The sequence below is a fragment of the Typopeltis vanoorti genome, chromosome 20 (genome assembly GCF_054136105.1).
Source record: "Typopeltis vanoorti isolate ZY-2024b chromosome 20, IOZ_Tvanoo_1.0, whole genome shotgun sequence".
Lineage (NCBI taxonomy): Eukaryota > Metazoa > Arthropoda > Arachnida > Uropygi > Thelyphonidae > Typopeltis > Typopeltis vanoorti.
In genome coordinates this window covers 60,297,829-60,321,366 of record NC_143568.1, presented here as the reverse complement: position 1 = coordinate 60,321,366, position 23,538 = coordinate 60,297,829, and the positions used below count along the sequence as shown (strand labels likewise).

At 39.2% G+C, this 23,538-nt stretch overlaps 1 protein-coding gene across 2 annotated transcripts in view; it reads left to right on the top strand.

Moving 5' to 3' along the window:
* The window catches only part of LOC150095475 (pre-mRNA splicing factor cwf19l1), a 161,616-nt gene that overhangs the window by 9,826 nt on the left and 128,252 nt on the right, over positions 1 to 23,538 (top strand). For both annotated transcript variants that reach the window (XM_090409920.1, XM_090409921.1), the window contains exon 2: positions 20,587 to 20,671. In XM_090409920.1, the coding sequence (XP_090266046.1) occupies positions 20,587 to 20,671 (85 nt within the window). The remainder of the gene's footprint in view (positions 1 to 20,586; positions 20,672 to 23,538) is intronic.

Here is a 23,538-nt window from a genome sequence, read left to right as displayed (position 1 = left end):
TAAAGGCAATCGCAAACATTCGTGCCTATCATGAGATTCAAATCTGTAGTTTCTTAGCTGGAGAGCAGGTACACTAACTGCTTGAGCAAGGCTAGGAAAAAAATTTTCATCACAGATTACATTGGTTATATTGATTATGAAGATTACAAGTGGAGTTCTTCAGGATTCAGTACTGAGACCATTACTGTTCAATCTTTATGTCAATGATATTGTCATAGGACTACAGGGCATTCAGTTGTTTGCAGATGATGTGAAGTTTGGGAGAGTTAAGAGCATTTGAATAAGCTGGAAATGTGGTCAAACAAATGGGAGATATCAGTTTAATACTACTACTTCTTCCTAACATGGGTTTTAGGCCAAGTGGCATGTTCCAGTATCATGCCATCTCTTTCTTGATCTTCCAATTCTTCTTTTTCCACTTATTTTATATCTGTATAATATTTTTGGTAGCCTGCTGTTGTCCTTTCAATTTAAATGTTCTAGCCATTTTTGTTTATACTGTCTTATGTAGTAATTAACTGGTTTTTATTTTTAAGGATTGTAAGATTTCTTCATTTGTTTTATGGTCCCACTTGGTATATCCAGCTGTTTTCCTGAGAAACTTCATTTCTGCTGTTTGAATTCATTTTTCATCTTTCCTTTTTATGGTTCATGTTTCACTTCCGTATAGTAGAGTTGGTTTCGACAAGACATTATATAGTCTGATTCTAGTGTGTTTTTTTACTAGGGATGGTTTAAATATATTATTTATTATGCCATTTACTTTGACAAAGTTTGACATTTTGGTGTCTGTCTTTTTCTTCTTCGTATGATAAATCACATCCCAAGTATCTGAAAGTATTTACTTGTTCTAATATTTTATTATCTATCACTATTTTACATCTTATTAGGTTTTCTCCTTTGAATGCCATTATTTTTGTTTTTTCTTTAGATATTGTCATATATTGTTTTGAGATATCATTTAATGATTTTAATGATCTTTGTAAATCATCTTCTGATGTAGCTAATATTATTTGATCATCTGCAAATAGTAGTGTATCTATCTTCATTTGTGGGGTTATTTACCAAATGGAGTATACTGTTTTCAGATTGTTATAATTTTATATATATATTGAAAAGCAGAGGTGAGAGGATACATCCTTGTCGTACTTCTTTTGATATATTTTTCCATTCTAAGATTTGTTCTAATTTAACTGCTATTTTATTTCTTGTATATATTTCTTGAATGGATTGTACAAGTTGGTTTGGTATGTTTAAATTGATTAATATTTTAAACAATTTTTGTCTATTAATTGTGTCAAAGGCTTTTTCATAATTAATAAAGGCCACATTTGTTTCTTTTTAAAATTCTCTTCTCTTTTCTATTAATAATTTTAAAGTAAAAATTAGATGTATGCAGGATCGGCCTTTTCAGAAACCATTTTGTTCTTCTAGTAGTTTGTCCTCTACAATACTGCTTAGCTTCTCTTTTAATATTCCTGCATATATTTTACATCCTGTATTCAGCAGACTAATTCCTCTATAGTTATTGCAATCATCTTTGTTTCCTTTTTTATAGATTGGGATAACCAGTGCTTTTTTCCAAGAGTTAGAAGTTTTTCCAGATATTCAAACCATATTAAAAAATTTCAGAAGTCTTTCATTAAATTTTTCACCTGCATTTTTGTATAGCTTCATATTTATATCGTCTTCTCCTGGTGTTTTCCTATTTTTCATCTTCTTTATTGTATTTTTCAGCTCTAACATTGTGATATTTTCTATTAGGTCATTCTTTGTTTTATAAAATTTTATTTCATTGTTCTCATCTGTCCAGAGATTTTGGAAATAGGTCACCTATTTTTCTAAATCTATTGTTTGTATTTTTATCTTTTCTTTTTTATTTCTTTCTTCATGTATTTTATTACTTTATATTTTTGGGGTTGTGGCTTAAATAAATCTTTTCATAGTTCTGTTATGAAATTGTTCCATCTCTCTCTCTCTCTCTCTATGTTTTTTCCCTTCTCGTTTTGCAATAGTACTGTATTTCTGCTTCTATTGTTTTGGAAGTCAGTTTAATACAAGGTTTTGAAATGTGGGATCTACAGATGAGATGCCTCGTACTCACTTGGTGGAGTTATGCTGGAGAAGTTGAGAAAGCAAGGTATCTGTAGTGGTTGTAGATAGAAACTTGAAGTTCTGAGAGCATATTGCAAAGGTTGTAAAGATATCTCATAAAATTACTACAATATTCAGGAGGATGCTGACCACAAGAAAAGGGTAATGTCCCATTGTATGCTTTAATCAGACTGCATCTAGATTTCTGTGTTCAGATCTAGTCACCAAGATTTGAAGGGGATGAAGAAGTAAACTTGGAGAAGGTACAGAGACAGATAACAAAAATGATATCAGGACTGTATAATATTGAATATGGGGATAGACTGAGGGCATGCAGACTGCAGAGTTTGCTGGATAGAAGACAAAGGGGGGGGGGAGGATATGATCTATGAAATTAGACATTTCAGCTGTTGAATGGTTATCATCATTTAACACTGAGGAGATTTTTCATATGGTAGGACAAGGGGCCATCCCTGAAAGTTGCAAAAGGGAGTGGTAAGTAAAAGGGTATGAACTAAGTTTTTTTTGTATGGAAATGGTTTGCCACCTCTTAGGTGATGCATAGAATATATTACTTGAGAAGGTGTCAAACGTGCAGACAGTGGATGATTGACTTTGTGTTGACCTCCCACAATGAGTTTTGTGACTTCATGGAGGTCAGGAAAATAATAATAATAAGTGATGCAGTGTATATATATTCTTTGTATATTATTATTATTATCCCAAGACCCCATGGAGTCAAAGATTCATCTGGGAGGGCCTTTTATCACGCACACAGCTCATCATACCGTGTCTTAAACACACTCAAACTCCTTACAGACGCCACACTCTCGGGTAAGGCATTCCAATCATTCACAACTCTGCACGAAAAAACCTGCCTCTCACTCCCCTACTCACACCCTCTTTATACAGTTTCCAGGGATGACCTCTGGTTCTCCACTGATCTCCCACTATTTTCTGTAGAACCTCTCCAGCATTGATCCTATAACAACCTCTTAATAATTTGTAGGTCTCTATCATATCTCCCCTCTTCCTCCTGTCCACCAGACTCTGCAAGTTGCATCTTCTCAATCTTTCCTCATACTCGACATTCCAGAGGCTAGAAACTACCTTAGTCAGTCACCTCTGGACCGTTTCCAACATCTCTTCATCCTTCGAAAAACCAGGTGACCAAATCTGGGCACAATAGTCCATGTGTGGCCTAATCAAAGCCTTATACAACAGAACAAGAATCTCCCTACTTCTACACATCAGTGTCCTCCGCATCATTCCCAGAAGCCTTTGTGTTGTCTTCACAATTTTGGCAATGTGTCCCCTAAATTTCAGATCCTTATCCACTATCACCCCCAGATCTCTTATTTCCTTCACCTCCAACAATATATCCTCACCAAGTATAAATTCTACATCCCATCTTTGTTTTCCAAATTTTAAAACCTTTTGCAACATTGAACTCGCATCCCCATTTCCGTGCCCAATTACTCAATTTATTCAAGTCTTGTAAGGCCACAACATCTTCTCTACTCTTCATGGTTCGTCCCAACTTTGTATCATCTGCAAACAACTAAATATCTCCATCCAAATCTTCACCAATATCATCGATATACAAGTTAAACGGTAATGCACTAAAACAGACCCCCGAGGCACTCTACTAGTGACTTTCCTGGATATCGTTCCCCCATACACAACTTGTTGATACCTATCAGATAGCCAGTCTCCAATCCAATGCACTAGTCTAATATCTAACCTCATCTGCTCTAGTTTGACTGTCAACTTAACATGAGGTACTCTATCAAAAGCCTTTGCAAAATCCAAGTATGTTACTGTGTATCCTTCTCCTCTGTCCAAGGAAGCAGTCACTTTATTGTAATAAGTAAGTAGATTACTAAAACATGACCTCCCTTTAGCAAATCCGTGCTGTCCATCAAAGATAATACCATTGTTGTCAACCCAACTCTTTATCCTAGTTCTCACAAGCTTCTCCAACAACTTAACCACAACACCTGACACACAGATAAGCCTATAGTTTGATGCTTGAACTTGATCACCTCCTTTATGAAGTTGCACAATCTTTCTCTTCTTCCACTCCTTAGGAACTTGACCGAGTGCAAGACTCGTATTAAAAAAATGTCAAAGCAGGCGTCAATTCCCTGGCACATTCCTTCAGAATACGTGGTGATATATTATCAAGACACACAGCCTTATTAACATCTAGTTTACTCAACTCTCCATATACCTCTTGCTCACTTACAGTCAGTCTCTCCTCCCCATCATCAACTGCTCTCAGTCTCTCCATGAAGTCACAATCACAAAATTGAAAGACCTTTATGAACTGCTCATTAAGTATCTCCACCACACATTCTACAACAGCTGTCTTTATACCATTTTCTCCAATCATTGTCATCCTTCCATAATCATTCTTTCTTTGGCTGGCTACATATCGGAAGAACTCCTCAGGATTCTTTTTGGCATCATTTTCTAACTGCTGTTCATACTTCTTTAGCTACCCTCGCCAACCGCATGGAATTTGGTTATTTTCACTTCTCTTATGCTGCCTCCACAATGCCCTTTTTCTCTGTATTGCATGCTTAATCTCTTTATTCATCCATCTCACACATACCTTTTTAACCTTCTCACCCTTGGAATACATTTGGACATTGCATCTACTAGATAGTTTTTGAAAATTCCCCAAGCTTCATTGATTTCTTTTCCAGCTAACTGTTCATTCCATGTTACACACGCAAGCTGTCCCCTGAGCTCTTCATAATCCTCCCCCCCCCCCTTGTAGTTCCACATATACCCTTTTCTCAGAGAGGTTTTCACACTACTGGCAACCACCCAGGTAATCACCTCATGGTCACTCACTAATTGGTGGATGATTTGACTCCTCATTTATAATTGCATTCTATGATGAGATGACCAAATCCAAGGCCCTCAATCCTCGTGTGCCCTCTGTTTCATACTGTCTGAGGTAGTTATCCCTCCAAAACTCAAGAAACTAATTTTCTTTACTTCCAGTTGCTATCTCATTATTCCAGTCTATATTGCCATAATTAAAATCGCCCATTATGGAGCAACTGTTTAATTTTAACAGTATTACAAACCAAACAAAACTAATTATAAAAGGATGTTTATTAACTGAGTAATATTTGGTGGATTTCAAACTATCATCTTCAGAGCAAAATAACATGTTACAGTTTGACAATGAATAAGTAAAACAATTCATGTAATGGACAAAAGATCTGAAGTACTACAGATGAGTAGCAGTTGATCCTAATGGAACAATCATCCAAATTTTTGGTAGGTTAAGGTTAGGAGAATACTTCATAGACATTGTTGACTCTAAGAATAGTCTTTCTGACCCAGTGGCGCACTCAGGATTTAATCTTGGAGGGGGCTGAGCACTCAAGATTTAATCTTGCGGGGGGGGGGGGGCGAGTTGCGTAGACGATTTGAGAATACATAATACCCATTGCATACGAGCTATGACTGAGCATCTGCAGTGATTGCCAATACATGATACCCTTGATCTTCTCTGGCTCGACTTGGGAAAATGAAATAGCACCCGAGCACTACTTAGTTCGCCTTTCGTTCACAGCGACCAGGATTCCCGATAGCTATAGGGTAATCCCCTTATGTGACTGCTAATTCATAAGTAGCATAGAAATAGAAGACAAGACACAACATAAATTTAAAAAAAAAAAAAAAAAAGAATTTTAATTAGGAAAAGATTTTTGGAAATTTTTTTTTTCGTTTTTCCTTTTTTTTTTGGGAGGGGGGCAGTGCCCCTTGGCCCCCTCCCTCGGTGCACCAATGTTCTGACCTGTATTGACTTTCATATAGCACATTGGTTTTTCTTCCATCTAATGCTGTGTGAAGGGGTGTCCAAAGTGTGGTCTGCCAGTACTGACTTGCCATAATAATTGTAGCAAATGTGTAGCACAATTGGAAGAACGACGGTACATTGTACCCTTCGATTGGAAAAGGCCTGAGTTCGATTCTCATGATGAGAGGAATCTTTATATGGACTTTTTCAATTGAAAGTGGATTAGCTGATCTTATATGGATGTACCAGGGTTTTTTTTTTTTCCCAAAAACTCAGGCTTTCATCTCGCTTATAGAACAATCGGTTATCAGAACACATGTAATTTACAGATAAAAAATACTGTTGATAGTGGTGGTGATGGGTGGTAGATGGCATTGATGGTAGTTGTGTGCAGTAGGTGAATTAAGTAGTGTAAGGGAGATGGTGAGATGTGTATGTAACGGAGTGGAGTACCCTCCCACGATGAGTCTTTGGACACCTTGGAGGTTTCATGTAATAATAATTTCTGCAAGTGGATGTTAACAGATCTTCCTGTCTGTCCATAGTAGGCTAAGTCACAGGGAACGTCGTGCTTTTCATGATATGCTAGAGGATGGAGTTTGTCCTTAGGAGAGCAGATCAATGTTGCTCATTTGACATGTTGTTTGAAGGTTATATTTTATTAGTACTTTGTCTTTGAATTGTTTCACTTTATCATTGTTGCATGTAACATGTTGTTGTTCTGCTCTGAAGATACTGGTTTCAAATATTCGTGTATTCATGACTGCTCGTCTGATAGAAAAAAGGGACAGTGTAGAAGAGTAGCACAAGAATGGTAAACAAGTTTTGAAAAAGTGATCTGGTGATGAACTTAACAATCAATGGTAAGAAAGATGAAAGCGATATGAATGTAACAGAAATTAAAAAACAGAGTGCAATTAAAAGTAAGGTGATGGGCAGCATTGACTGCAAACAAGCAAGTATGGCTGGCAATAAATTTCTAAAGAGGTAACAAAAGACCCGTGAGTGGTGTTGTATGGAGATTCAATTATTAGAGGTGTGGTGAATGATGCACAAGGTCCAGGAGATAAAACGAATTCAGTCATTGGATATGAGGAGTAAGCGAGCAAAAGAGTTGGTAGGGACAAATGACTTGACTGGGAACAAGGAACATGTAAGATTGGATATCAGGAGGTTCTTGAGAAGAATAAAAGATAATAGTGTGATAGGAAAGGTAGTCAGTGTATTACCCAGGCATGGCAGTGATGAAATGAGGCAGAGAACGAAGATTGTGATATTCTTCTTATTATTATTATTTGACACCTCCAGGGAGTCCAAAGACTCATCGAGGGAGAGTGTGCCAACAACATCAAACGATTTGATTCCCTTCCAACTACTAACTGCGCTCAAACTTGCTTAACTTTTTGCCTGAGCCATTAGTAGCAGAGGCTCTACCAATCGACCAGCCTTTTAATCTGAGTGAGGACTTTATGACTGGTAACATATTCGTAATTGAAAGTATTTGTAGTGAGATGCTACGAGGAGGATGAGTGCTCGTCTGATATAAAAAAGGGACAGTGTAAAAGAGTAGTGCAAAAATGGTAAAAAAGTTTTGAAAAAAAAAGTGAACAAGTGATCTGGTGATGAACTTAATGATCAATGGTAAGAAAGATGAAAGCGATACGAATGTAGCGTAAGTTGAAAAACAGAAGACAAACAGGGAAATGGGGAGATTCAGGGTGGACAGGGGAACACAGCATGAGAAACTTGATGCTCCAAGAGGATGTGAAATGTGTGTGTAGACAAAAAGGGAAAGGAATGACCTGGGATCAATAGAAAATAGTTGAATTTGAAGAAAGTTCTAACATCAACAAGGAAAAAAGAAATGGCTCAAGTTAAATATGGAGAAGTTACATCTAATAAGTAGTATCAGTGAAACTTGCTTTAGATCTAGGAATAAGCTGTTATGTTTGTATACAAATGCTAGAAGTGTAAGAAACAAGGCAAATGAAACGGTTGCATTAATTGAGTCTGTTCACCCAAGAATTGTTGGAATAAGTGAGACATGGTTGGATGGGGATAACACCTGACGTAATAGAGACAGAAGGGTATGATGTGTTTCGTGAAGATAGAAAAGGTAAAATGGGGGGGGGGTGCCATTGTTGATAAAGAAAGAGTTATGTCCATATAGGATAGAGATGCAAGAGGTAAATCGTGCCAGTGGTTTTTAGGCAGTATGGTGTGAGATAGGTGTGAATAGGATGAAATACTTAGTCAGATGTTGTTATAGACCTGGTAATGTGGATTGTAGTGACCATGAAATGTATAATCAAATTAGCCAAACAATTAAGAAAAAGGTGATCATTATAGGTGATTTTAATTTTGACAATATGGACTGGGATGATGAGATAACAACTGGAAGTAAAGAATATGAGTTTCTTGAGGGACAACTGCCTCAAGCAGTATGTAACAGAGCACACATGAGGATTGAGGGTCTTGGATTTAATCATCTCATCAGAGGATGTTATTATAAATGAGGTGTCATATCACCCTTCAGTTGAGTGAGAGTGACCATAAAGTTGGTCACTCTCACCAACATCACAGAGGTCCCCCACCACTGGCAACCTGGGTGGTTGCCAGTGGTGGGGGACCTCTGTGATGAAAGGGTATATGTGGAACTACAACAAGGCTGGCAATTATAAGAAGCTCAGGAGACAGTTTGCAGGTGTAGTATGGAATGAGGAGTTGGCTGGAAAAGAGATCAAAGCAGCTTGGGTGATATTCAAGAAGTATTTAGTAGAAGCAATGTCTAAATGTATTCCAAGGATCAGAAAGTTAAATACGGTAAGTGTGAAATGGATGAATGAAGAGATTAAGCATTTGATACAGTGAGAAAAAGGTATTATAGAGGCAGCATAAGAGGAGTGGTAATAATTAATTCCATCAGGATTACAAATAACAGACAAGGAGATGTGACTTGGTTGGTAAGGGTAGCAAAAGTGAAGTATAATCAGCAGTTAGCTAGTGAAGCCAAAAAGAATCCTAGGGAGTTCTTTTGATATGTAGCCAACAATAAAAAAAAAAATTAATAAAAGATTATAGAAGGATAACATTGATTAGAGAAAATGGTATAACAACAACTGCTGCAGAAGATATATTTGAAATATTTAATGAGCAGTTCATAAATGTCTTTCATTCTTGGAATGTGACATTAGAGAGCAGTTGATGATGAGGAGGATCGACTTGACTGTGAGCAAGAGAAATCTGGAGAATTGAGCAAACTTCATGTTAATTAGGCTGTGGGAACTTGATAACATATCACCAAGTATTTTGAAGGAATGCGCCAGAGAGTTGGCATCTGCCTTGACATATTCAAGGCAAATGCCAATTCTCTGGCACATTCCATCAAAGTCAGGTTCCAAAGAGTGGAGGGTAGGCAAAATTGTGCCACTTCATAAGAGAGGTGACAGAAAACTGGAATATAAATTAAATTAAACTTTAATATATACTTCCTATATTTCGGCAACGTCACGTTGCCATCTTCATGGGAACATAAGATTAAGACACATGCACGCAGGCACTAAAACAGCAAATGAGGTCGAAGCGAGGAAACTACTGTTTTTCCTAAAGTCCTGATGGTGCCCCCTAGCTGGCTATATTAGGTATTCTTGGCCGTTGGGCTTAGGTTTTCAAGATGTACGTCTCCCAAATTTGGAGCAGTTTCATGCATCCAAATTTTTTGAGGTTTGACATGTTTCTAAGGGCTTCTGTGGCGTGTATCCAGAGCATGGTCTGCCAGCCCAGAGTGGCTGTACTGGTGAAACCGGATGTAGTCCTTGTGTTCCAAAATTCTGATGTTTGCTGTCCTGCCTGTTTGGCCAAAGTAGGACAGTTTACAGCTGCAAGGGACCTGGTATACACCAGGTAGGTCTAGGGGAAGTGGCTGGTCTTCAGTGGAGCAGATAAGGGATGCCAATTTTCTATGTGGTCTGTAACAAGAGATCAGGTCATATTTATTCAGGATTTTGGTAATTTTTTCCGAGGTGCCCCAGATGTAAGGAATGGTGATGGATTTAGAGTAATCTTTTTTGTGAAGTGGGGGGGGGGGCTGTAGTTTACTGGTTTTAATATTTTTGGCGATTGTAGCCATTGGCTGAGAAAGTGTTAAGGATATGATTTAGTTCAGTGGTTAGGACATTGTCATTTGAACAGATTAATTTAGCCCTGTTGTATAGTGTCTTAATAACTCCATATTGTTGTGTGTGTGTGGGGGGGGGGAATTGTTGGTGAATGTACCTGCCTGTACGGGCGAGTTTTCTATAAACTGAGATAACCAAGGTTCCATCAGGGTGGCGGGTGACTAGTGTGTCTAGGAAAGGGAGGCTGTTGTTTTCCTCTTTTTCCAGGGTGTACTTGATTCTGGGGTGTTGGTTGTTTAAGTGCGTTAAGAAGGAGAGGAGCGTATCATGGTCATGTGGCCAAATAGCAAACACATCATCAATACAGCGAAGCCATATGGTAAGTTTTTGTCGGGCAGAGTTTAAGGCTTTCTCTTCAAAAGTCTCCATAAAGAAGTTGGCCAAGGGTGGGGAGAGTCGTGAACCCATGGCTGTCCTCTCTATCTATTTGTAAAATTTTCCCTGCCAAATGAAATAGCCTGAGTTCATTGTGAACTGAAATAGGGCTGAGATATCAGAGGAAATTTGGCTTGGTTGAGCGCCAAGGTTTCCTTGAGTGGGACATTTGTGAATAAGCAGGAGATGTCAAAACTGACCATTATGTCAGTATGTTGGAGTGTAAGGTTTTCTACATAGGCTTTGAAGTGGGCTGAGTTTTTTTATGTGTGATGGTGTGTTGCCAGTATAGTGTGAAGTGCTTTTGCTAAATGTTTGGCTAATTTGTACATGGGGGAATCAATGCCATCCACTATGGGATGTAATATGGCACGTTTTGTTTATGTATTTTTGGGAGCCCATATATACGGGGGAAGGGGGGGGGGTATAGAGTTATAAGGTTTTAATTTGTTAGTAATTTCCACAGGCCATGAAGTGACCTTCTTAAGGAGCCTATTGAGTTTTCTGATTTGTGAGTTAGTGGGATTGTATTCATTGGGGAGTTAAGTTGCCCGATCTAATAATAAAGCATTAAGCTTACCTGTGTAGTCAGTATGGTTGAGCACCACGGTGGCGTTCCCCTTATCCGCTTTGGTGATTACTATTTCTTTGTCTTTCATTTCCTGTAGAGCCTTATATTCACTATTGGATATGTTGGTTTTTGGTGGTCTCGCTTTGGTGAGAACACAGGTTACATCCAGTCTAATATTGTTGGCGATGTGGTTTGGAAGGTGGCAGATCCCACGTTCAATCTGGATCATGATTTCTTTGGCCGGTATTTTTCTAGGAGCAATGGCGAAATTGTGGCCACTTGCTAGAGCGTTGAGTGCTTCAGGCTTCAAAACAACAGAAGAAAGGTTGACTACCTTGTTGAGTGGTAGTTTTGGTTCGGTGGTAGAGTTCTTTTTTAAATTATCAAATTTCTTGATATGTCGACTCCGTATTTTCTCAAATTCTTTATCTGCCAAAGTGCACGAGACATCATATAGAATTGACCAAAGTTCGTGATTCAGTGTTTTGGAAAGCTCTTTCTCTAATATAGGAAGTATATATTAAAGTTTATTTTAATTTATATTCCAGTATACGTTGTGAATTCCTTAAGTTATTTAGTAATCATGTGTAACCAACGTATAAGCCTTTCTATGAGAGTTATAATCTGAATGATACTATCATTGAAGTTGTATTATCCACTCTTACTCAAATAGGAGATGTTATGCTTAGTTTTTCATTCTGTGTTGATGATATTATCTTCTTCAATGAATTCTTTTCTTTTAGGCTTACACGGTGATCCGAATGCATTTTTGAAAATTATGGAGACAACTACCGTGTTAGAATAAAAACTTTAGTTTAATATAACTAAAATCTACATTCGACGTTTCGACCTTTATGTCAAGGTCATCTTCTGGAGCATACAACTATACACAGAAAACAAGCTACACTACAATCAAACTGGTTTGTTAAAGACACTGACCAACCGCTACAACAATTGTTGGCCTGACCTCTGGTGGAAAAAAAAAAAAAAAATTATACATCAACGTTAGAGTCCTATTATTAGTATTATCTGTTGGTTGTAGAAATACATTGGGCACAACAACAAGTATCTTTCTATATACATATTAACATCATGTACACATTCCAGCCAGTTGGTATAGAATGGTGTCTAATACTAGCTGATGATTGGCTAAAGTCCTGATTTATGCTGGATCTTATATATTAGGTAGGCTGAATGTGTGCTATCCAGATCCTTGGAATTTTCATGCCATCTTTGTTGTTGATATTTGGGTGGTTTATCAGGATTTCACAGGCTTCCTTAAATTTGTTTTGTACCAGGTTTTTGTGCGGTGTAAAGAGCAGGTGCTTTCCCAGTTGATTTGGTGTAAGGTGTTGAGTGCGTGGTCTGAGAGGCCTGCTTCACCATAATGGTTATATTTAATATGTCTAATGTGTTCTTTCTTGCGTATAGGGATTGTCCGTCCTGTTTCACCAATGTACGGTAAGTTACAGATGTAGCGGATGCAATAGACTCCAGGATGTGCTAATGGGAGGAGAGGATCCTTAGAGGAGTTGAATATGGTTTTAAGTTTAGTGGGTGGTTTAAAGGTGGCATTGAGGTTATAATGTTGTAGGATTCTGTTGATTTTTTCCGATAACCCTTTAATGCATGGGGTGGCTATGGTTTTACTGTAATCTAGATTCGTTTTTGTTGTAGTTTTATGAAGTATTTTATTAACGGTATTTTTGTTATAGCCATTATTTATGAATGTGTCGCTGATGATTTTTAGTTCTTGTTTCAGGACTTGCTGGTTAGAGCAAATTGTTGTAGCTCTGTTTTTAAGGGTGTTAATGACTCCATATTTTTGTGATGGGTGGTGGTATGAATTAGCATGTATGTATTGGCCAGTGTGTGTCGGTTTTCGGTAGACCATGAAGGATAGACTGCCTGAAGGAAGACTTGTGTCTAGGAACGGGAGCGAATTTTGGTTTTCGATTTTGATGGTAAATTGTATGTGTTCGTGTTGTTTGTTCAGGTGGCTAAGGAATGTGTTTAGCATTTGCCGCCCGTGCGGCCAGATCGTGAACACGTCGTCAACGTATCTAAGCCAGACTGTCTGTGTCTTAGCGTGGCGGAATCAAGAGCCCTTTGCTCAAAGGTTTCCATGTAGAAGTTAGCGATTGGAGGGGGAGGGATAGTGGTGAGCCCATGGCTATACTTTCTTTTTGTAGGTAGAATTTGTTTTGTCACACGAAGTAACCGGACTGTAGTACGTGGGCAAAGAGGGCCATAATGTCAGCGGGAAATTTGTTCTGTAGTAAGAGAATTGTGTCATTGATGGGGACATTAGTGAAAAGGGCAGTCGAAACTGACTAATAAGTCGTCTTTGTTGAGTGTTATGTTTTTAATTTTGTTTATAAGGTGTTGTCTGTTTTTTATTTAGGAGGGGGAATGACCTACCAACTCCTTGAGTGTTGCCGCCAATTTCTTGGCTAAGTGGTAATTGGGACTGTCTATTTCTTCCACGATTGGTCGAAGGGACACATTTTGAACAACAAACAAGGGGACAAGGAGCGACCAACCAATGACAAGCATGAACCCTGTGATTAACCTATCAAGCCACACCCTGAACAACGCCGAATTTACGCTACTGAATAATGGACTGAACTATGCAATAGCACCTAAAAAGGTAAACAAATTGGATTTTATCTACCACATTGAAAGAGGTCCCTACCTAACAATATAGCAGATAAAATACGACTAGAAACTAGAAATGTCCTGAACACTAAGAAAACCATACAGAACAACCTCACAAAAACAGAATTAGCAGCAATTAAATCATTTAAAAGCCAAACAAAACATAATAATAACGAAAGCGGATAAAGGCAATGCCACTGTTGTCCTTGACAGGTCAACATAAGTACTTCAAATGAATCAACTAGTAGCCGATAACAACACCTATAAAATGGTAAATTATAACCCAAGGTGCTGGTCCCAAGCCCGGATAAATGCGAGGGTTGATGTCAGGAAGGGCATCCGGTTGGTAAACTTCAGTGCCAACTCAAACTATGATTATGAGTCGAAGAGAAAATGATATAAGGGCTAGGGCGTACCCCTTAAGCGACGCGCAGCCACATCGCCCTACAGCTGTGAGAAGTGGACGAGGGCTACCGCATCAAGGGTGGGTGCGGTTAAAGAAGCGAGCCCAGCAGGTGGAGAGGATGTTGCGAGTGGGAACACTGAATGTTGGAAGCATGACTGGAAGGGGAAGAGAGATGGCAGACATGATGAGGAAGAGGAAGTTGGACATTTTATGTGTGCAGGAGACAAGGGGGAAAGGCAAAGGAACTGAGAGATGGATATAAATTGTTCTACTCTGGAGCGAATAACGAGGGAAGAAATGGTGTAGGAATTGTGGTGTGTGGCAGAATGAAGGATGAAATACTGGACGTGGGTAGAAGGAACGACAGGATCATGCGAATGAAATTGGGTCTTGGAGAAGAGCGGGTGGTCGTATTATGTGTATATGCCCCGCAAGTTGGTTGTACAGCAGAGGAAAAAGATGAGTTCTGGAACGTGTTAGATGAAGAAATGAGGGAATTGGAAGAAAATGAGATGGTGATTGTCGGAGGAGACTTGAACGGGCACATAGGAAGACAGAATAGAGACTGTGAAAGGGTGCATGGTGGCCACGGAGTGGGAATGATGAATCAGGAAGGAGAGAGGGTTGTGGACTTTGCAGTAGCGTTTGATCTGGCAATTGTGAACTCATTTTTCTTCAAGAGGGAAGAACATTTGATAACATTTAGAAGTGGTAACAACAGCTCACAAATTGACTACATTTTGACTAGAAGAAAACATCTTAAGATTGTGACAAATTGTAAAGTAATTCCAACAGATCAAGTAGCACAACAACACCGACTGCTGTGCGCAGACTTTAAAATAAGGTCGAAGATAAGAACTTCTGGTTGCCATGGGATGAAGACAATTAAGTGGTTTCGCTTAAAAGAGGAGAGTGTGAGGAATCATTTTAGGGTGAGAGTGTTAGAGAGGATTTCGGATGGACTGGAAAGTGTACAAGATTGGTGGAAACATAATTCAAAAGTAATCCTGAGCTGTGCAATCGAGGTGCTTGGTGAGACATCTGGAAAGATTAGAGAGCAGAAGGAGGGTTGGTGGTGGTGGAATAATGATGTACAAGTGGCAGTGACAGCTAAGAGGAAGGCAAAGCAGAAGTGGGATGAGTCAAGAGTGGAAGAGGACAGAGAGGTGTACAAAGAGAGAAAGCAAGAAGCCAAGAGAGTTGTGGCACAGGCGAAGGCCATGGCATATCAAGATCTGTATGATCAATTAGAAACAAAGGAAGGACAGAGGAAAATTTACCAACTAGCGAAATGTAGAAATAAAGCAGCTAAGGACATCTTACATGTGAGGCAGATCAAAGATGCTGAAGGAAGAGTATTATGGAGGGATGTGGACATAAGAAACAGATGGAAAATATACTTTGAGGGACTTTTGAATGAGGAAAATGCAAGGACTCACAGAGGAGATGGGCAGCCTTCTGAGGGGATGGTGCAGAACATCAGTAGAGTGGAAGTGACGGAGGCCATGAAGAGGATGAAGAATGGAAAATCCGTGGGCCCTGACAGAATTCCAGTGGAGGCATGGAAGGCACTGGGGAAAGAGGGAATTGACCTGCTGTGGGACCTGTTCGTGAAAGTTTGCCAACAGGAAAATATACCCGAGGAATGGAGGGAGAGTACTCTTGTCCCCCCATCTACAAGGGTAAAGGGGATGCACAAGACTGTAAAAATTACAGAGGAATAAAGTTGATATCCCACACAATGAAAATTCTAGAAAGGGTTCTTGATGGAAGATTGAGGAAGGAGGTGGAGATTGCAAAGGAACAATTTGGCTTCATGCCTGGTAGATCAACAACAGATGCTATCTTTGGGTTACGGCAGATGATGGAAAAGTTTCAAGAGAAACAACAGGAGCTACAACTGGCATTTATTGATCTGGAGAAAGAATACGATAGAGTACCAAGACAAGAAGTCTGGAGGTGTCTGAGGGAGAAGAAGGTGCCGGAGAAATATGTCAGGTTGGTGCAGGAAATGTACAGAAATGTGAAGACAAGTGTTCGGACCTGTTTGGAACAGACAGAAAGTTTTCAAGTAACAGTTGGCTTGCATCAAGGGTCAGCATTAAGTCCGTTTCTGTTTAATATTGTGATGAAGGTGGTAACAGAGGAGGTGAGAGAAGATGCACCTTGGACAATGTTGTATGCAGATGAAATCTGCATACAACATTGTAGATTTCATCTGCATAGATCTGTGTAGATTCAAGAGAAGAAGCAGAAACTAAACTGGAAAGATGGAGAAAAGTACTGGAAGAGAGAGGTATGAGACTGAGCAGAAGTAAGACAGAGTATATGTGTTGCGCAGTGGGCGGTGGCCAGGAGACAGATCTGGAGCTGGAAGGAAATGTCATCAGGAAGGTGAGAGACTTTAGATACTTAGGTTCAACAGTGGAAGAAGATGGAGGAGCTGAGAAGGAAGTGGGATGCAGGATACAAGCGGGTTGGAGGAACTGGAAGGAGCTGGCTGGAGTGTTATGCGATAAAAGGGTGCCAATCAATCTGAAAGGCAAAATTTATAGGACAGTAGTGAGGCCAGCTATGACATATGTTATAGAAACTGTGGCCCTGAGGAAAAATAACATCGGCAGGATGGAAGTAGCAGAGATGAGAATGCTTAGGTGGATGTGCGGTGTGACCAGAAAGGATCATCTGAGAAATGACTATGTCAGGGGAACAGTGAAAGTTACGAACTTAGGAGCGAAAATACAGGAGGCAAGGTTGAGATGGTTTGGTCATGTGATGAGGAGGGAGGACGAATATGTGGGAAGAAGGATCATGCAGATGGATGTGCAAGGAAGGCGGAAGCGTGGGCGGCCAAAGAAGAGATGGAGGGAGCTGGTAGAAGAGGACTTGAAGATGAAGAACTTGGATGTGGTGACAGCCCAAGACAGGAAGGTGTGGAGGAGACTCATAACAAACAGTGACCCCACTTAAGTGGGAGAAGCTGTAGAAGAAGATAACCCAACAAAAAGGATAAAGGATAAAACAGAGAAACTACTCAAATCCGTCACTTCTTGGCCACCAGACACAGTTAAAAAACTCAAACCCACTATGCCCCCCCCCCCAGAATATATGGGGTCCCGAAAATACACAAACAAAATGTGCCCCTTCGACCAATCGTGGAGGGAATAGACAGTCCCAGTTACTACTTAGCCAAGAAATTAGCGGCCACACTCAAGGAGTTGGTAGGTCATTCCCCCTCCTACATAAAAAATACACAACACTTTATAAGCCAAATTAAAAACGTAACACTCGACAATGACGACTTATTAGTCAGTTTCACTTGTCTCCGTCAATGACACAATTCTCCTACTACAGAACAAATTTCCGCTGACATTATGGCCCTCTTTGCCCACGTACTGCAGTCTGGTTACTTCCTGTGGCAAAACAAAGTCTACCTACAAAAGAAAGGTACAGCCATGGGCTCACCACTATCCCCCCCCCCCCCAATCGCTAACTTTTACATGGAAACTTTTGAGCAAAAGGCTCTTGATTCCGCTACGCTAAGACACTGACTGTCTGGCTTAGATACGTTGACAACGTGTTCACAATCTGGCCGCACGGGTGACAAATGCTAAACACATTCCTTCGCCACCTGAACAAACAACACGAACGCATACCAATTTACCATCGAAATCGAAAACCAAAATTCGCTCCCGTTCATACCACCACCTCATCACAAAAATATGGACTCATTAACACCCTTAAAAACAGAGCTACAACAATTTGCTCTAACCAGCAAGCCCTGAAACAAGAACTAAAAATCATCAGCGACACATTCATAAATAATGGCTATAACAAAAATACCATTAATAAAATACTTCATAAAACTATAACAAAAACGAATCTAGATTACAGTAAAACCATAGCCATCCCATACATTAAAGGGTTATTGGAAAAAATCTACGGAATCCTACAACATTATAACCTCAATGCCACCTTTAAACTACCCACTAAACTTAAAACCATATTCAACTCCTCTAAGGATCCGCTGCACCTGTAACTTACCATATATTGGTGAAACAGGACGGACAATCCCTATACGCAAGAAAGAACACATTAGACACATTAAATATAACCATTATGGTGAAGCAGACCTCTCAGACCACGCACTCAACACCTTACACCAAATCAACTGGAAAAGCATCTGCTCTTTACACCGCACAAAAACCTGGTACAAAAGGAAATTTAAGGAAGCCTGCGAAATCCTGATAAACCACCCAAATTTCAACAACAAAAATGGCATGAAAATTCCAGGGATCTGGATGGCACATATTCAGCCTACCTAATATATAAGATCCAGCACTAGTCAGAACTTTAGCCAATCATCAGCTAGTATTAGAAACCACTCCATACCAACTGGCTGGAATGTTGTACATGATGTTAATATATGTATATAGATAGATACTTGTTGTTGTTGTGCCCAGTGTATTTGTACACCCAACAGATAACAATAATAATAGGACTCTAGTGTTGATGTATAATTTTTTTTTTTTTTTTCAGCAGAGGTCAGGCCAACAATTGTTGTAGTGGTTGGTCAGTGTCTTTAACAAACCAGTTTGATTGTAGTGTAGCTTGTTTTCTGTGTATAGTTGTATGCTCCAGAAGATGACCTTGACATAAAGGTCGAAACGTCGAATGTAGATTTTAGTTATATTAAACTAAAGTTTTTATTCAAACACGGTAGTTGTCTCCATAATTTTCAAAAATGTCTTTAATGAATTGGCTGTCACCTTTGAAGAGTGTTTAGCCAAATTAAAGAATTGCTGTGAAAAATCATTTTATCAGTATGAAAAGCACTGATAAGATGACTAAAACCTAGAGTTAACAGCAGCCACTCCTCAGGTGCTGTTAATTGTTATTTAAATGCAATTTTTTTTTTTTTTTTAGTTAAAATGCCAATTAAATGCCAAACCCAGCCTGGTTGGCCGAGTAGTTAGCGTATCCGCTCTCCAGCCGAAAGGCTGCAGGTTCGAATCCTGCTGTGGGCATGAATATTTGTAATTGTCTGTGGAAATACTAGTGGTAGCTATCGTTGATGTAGTTGTGGTTAGTTGTAGTTGGTGGAGAGTTATGGAGTAGGTGCCCTCCCTCGATGAGTCTTTGGACTCCCTGGAGGTGCTAAGTAATAATAATAATAATAAAATATGGAAAAAGGCAATAGAAAAAGTAAGGGTGGGAAGACAGTTAAATAAATTTATATAGAGAACAAGAAATAATCAAGCCAGCAGTGTTCAAGAGAAGGTTGGAACCAGTTTTAGCATATGTATTTTAGAGTTGGGTAAGAAATAAAGTAGCTTATCAAAGATTAGAGATTGTAATATACAAAATTCTGAGGAAAATGAGGGCTGGGGAACAGGAAGTGCATAGATTATACCAGGGATGGAACCATATTTAAAAAAAAAATAAAAAAAAAAAAAAAAATCGAATAATAACGTTGTCATTATTCATTAAGTGATGCTTGTGCCATGAGAGGTTTCTTCAGATTAACATGAAAAACACAAGGGACAAGTAATACTATTTATTTAAGGCCATCATTAACTATTTGCACCACTGATGATGGCTTGTGATATTCAGACTGAAATATATGGCCTTAAATAAATAATATTTCTTATCCCTTTTGTTGTCATTATTCATATTAGAATGTGCAAGCAGAGCTGATCTAAGATGTTAATGTCCATCTCTCCCTGTTTTATATATGCTTATTTAATATGCTTATTAAATAGCATGCTATTTGTACTTAAAGAGAATGGAAGACAAAAGATAAGCAAAATGAGTCTGAGGCAAAAATGGCATGAACAAAAATCCAGATGCAGAAGATTCTTATTACTCTTATTATTATCTAATGCTTCCAAGGGTTCATCACAGGAGGGCACTCTACTCCACTACACACACACACCTCTCTCTCCCCTGTTACTTGCTTAATCCTCCAACTACAAACAGCTCACCATCACCACTACACTACTGTCATCAACAAACAACACCATCTACCAGCTGCCACCACTAAAAGTATTATATTTTATTTTTGTCTGGAAATTGTGTGTGCTCTCATGTCAGCTTTGTCTGTATGCAGGATGGAAAACTTGAGTTTCCAGGAGAAGAAAATTCTGCTACCTCTATATGAGATTAGCTAACTCACCTTCACTGGAAAAAGCCCATATAAAGATTCCTTCCTCTTGTTACGATAAGAATCGAACTTGGGTCTTTTCCAGTTGAAGGGCTACTGCCCTTTTATTCTTCCAGTTGTGCTATGGAATCACTTTGGCTGAAAGATTTTTAATTTTTATATTTATTTTTGTTCTGCTGCTCTTGAGTTTACTTTATGTACATTATGTGAGACAGTTTAATTAGGTAAAAAAGTGGCTGGTGTGCATATGCACATATTCATGTGCATACATGACTGTGAACAGCAATACTGAATTCTTTACATTTTCTTTCCCTGCAGTCTCGTTAGTGGAGATGTGGAAGGCAAGTTTCACACGTTATTTAATCGTGTTGCAGCTGTTAATAAAAAAAGTGGGCCTTTTGAGGTAAGCTTGTTTTCAGCATTGATAAAATAGCATATTATAATAATTCATATATTCAGTATATTCAAAATGCACGTTATTCTGTTCTGTTTCAGTAGTAATCTGTCATTTATCGCCTTCAAAACATCAACCCTTCAGTTAACTGACCCTTGCATATCAACCAACTTCTGATAGAGCACCATGTAATTGTACTTCAGTTATCAGAACTCATCATTCTGACAATTGAAAGGTCAAATAAATGGTAGATTACTGCATTAGATATTTCTATTGTATTCCCTCAGTCATATGGCTGGTGGTGGTAGCTATATGCTACCATACTAGGGAAATGATTATGAGCAAGGTGGTTTTCCATTGCCTTCCTTGCCGTATTATATCCTATGACTGTAGCCTGTGCACTCACAGGGCCAGTTTGCCTGCTTGTGGGATGAAAAACTCCAGATAAACTGGTGGAAAAGACCCTGATGTCCACACCCAAGACTGGCTAACTTGGCTATGGCTGAGGAAGATCATTAAGCTCCTCACGTCTTTGACAGGAATCAAGCCTAGGATACTCCTTCCCCAGGCATATGGTTGCGAAGCACATAGCCATTAGGCTAACTGCACGGACGCATTAGATATAGTGACTGTTTATAGAATATGACTTCTTTTTTTGCAAGCTTAAGTTTCTGTGCTGTAACCCAACCCATTACAAAACATATTTATGAATAAAACTTTAGAGTAACTTATGCAATAATAGCATACATAATATCCGATCATTATTGAAATTATCCACGCTTTTAGGAATCTTTTTTTTTTTTTTTTAAAGTGTCAGCGGCTCTTCTGTCTTACCAATAACAGATATCTCACAAATGTAGTGTTTTGTTGTAGATCAGCAACTTCTTATAATACACAGAAGTATTCATTTTTATTCAGGAATAGATAATTTTTAACTATGTCCGTTGTTTACGAAGACTAGAATAAAAATGTCCCTATACTGTTCAAAAACTTTCCAACCCAAACCTCAATATCCGTACTTATTTCAAATGCCATTCTCTGTCTCTGGAGAATAATAATTTTTAGAGAAAGATTGCCAGTATAAGGGATGGAAACTGAGGCTCTGTAGTGAATGTCATGGATCTGTTGTGGAGAGGGAGTAGAGAATAGTATTCTTTGTAGTATTTTTTTAGAATATCCATTACTGACCAATAGTTGGAGGAGAGAATGCAATTCTTCTTTTAGTGTTTCTTCATCTCTTATAATAGAGACTGTCCTCTTTTTCAGCATACAGGGGGTCCTCAACCTACGTCGTCCTCGACATGCGTCGTTTCGACATTATGGTGGTAATCCCATAAATAATTTAAAAAATAAATTTCGACTTGAAGCAGCGCGCCGTAAAATTCAAATGTCACGGGTGAACTTGTTTGTGAGCGCGGCAGAAGAATACGCTGTTACGCGGCATTTGTTTGGGAGAGGTGCCGTCACTTGGGTCCCAGCATACACTCTTTGGGTACCGCGTGCTTTGTTTACATCTGCTCTCTCACTTTTGTGTTTGTGGTTTTTTGTGACTTTTTACTCTTCAATCTTCTTCTTCTTCTGCAGCTTCTCCCACTTAAGTGGGGTCACTGTTGATGATGAGTCTCCTCCACATCCTCCTGTCTTGGGATGTCACCACATCCAAGTTCTTCATCCTCAAGTCCTCTTCTACCAGCTCCCTCCATCTCTTCTTTGGCCGCCCACGCTTCCTCCTTCTTTGCACATCCATCTTCATGACCCTTCTTCCCACATATTCTTCCTCCCTCCTCATTACATGACCAAACCATCTCAACCTTGCCTCCTGTATCTTCGCTCCTAAGTTCATAACTTTCACTGTTCCCCTCACATAGTCATTTCTCAGATGATCCTTTCTGGTCACACCGCACATCCACCTAAGCATTCTCATCTCTGCTACTTCCATCCTGCCGATGTTATTTTTCCTCAGGGCCACAGTTTTACCCTTACTTTTTACCCTTCAATATGGCTCCAACGTAAGGCAGACTCTTCTGATGGCAGTGTGTCGAAGAAAAGGAAAGCCATTACATTAGAAGTGAAATTAGACATTATTAAAAGGGCAAAAAAGAAAGAAACGCCAACGAACATCGGCTGCACGTTGAACTTAAGTCGTACCACAGTTGGGACTGTTATCAAGGATAAAGTTCGCATCCTTGAACACGTGAAAGGATTGGCGCCCATGAAATCGACTGTGATTATGAAAAAATGTAGTAGGCTCATGATTGAGATGGAAGGGCTTCTTGTTCTTTGGCTGGAAGACCAGCATCAATGCTGTATCCCAATTAGCCTCATATTAATTCAAGAAAAGGCGAAAATATTGTTTGAGGCATTGAAAAGTGAAATGGGGAAAACGAGTGCAGGTGAAGAGTTTAATGCTAGTAAAGGTTGGTTTATGCGGTTTAAAGCTCTGGGCAATTTACATAACTTTAAGGTGCAAGGTGAAGCTGCTAGTGGTGATGATAAAGCAGCTGGTGAGTTTCCTGAGGGGTTGGCTGAGATAATAAGGGAGGGGACCTACAGTGCTCAACAAGTGTTTAATGTGGACGAGACAGGCCTATTTTGGAAACATATGCCTAATCATACCTATATCACCAATAAAGCTAGTAACTAACTAGCTTTATTGGTGATATCTCCTTAACTATCAAGGAGAGACTAACTTTGCTTCTTGGAGCTAATGCTGCTGCCGACTTAAAACTGAAGCCCTTGTTGGTCTATTAGGCTGAAAATCCAAGGACATTTGGAAGGGTCAACTGCCTGTCATCTGGAGGTCCAATAAGAAGGCATGGGTGACACTTCAAATCTTTGAGGACTGGTTTACCAACCATTTTGTGCCAGATGTTCAG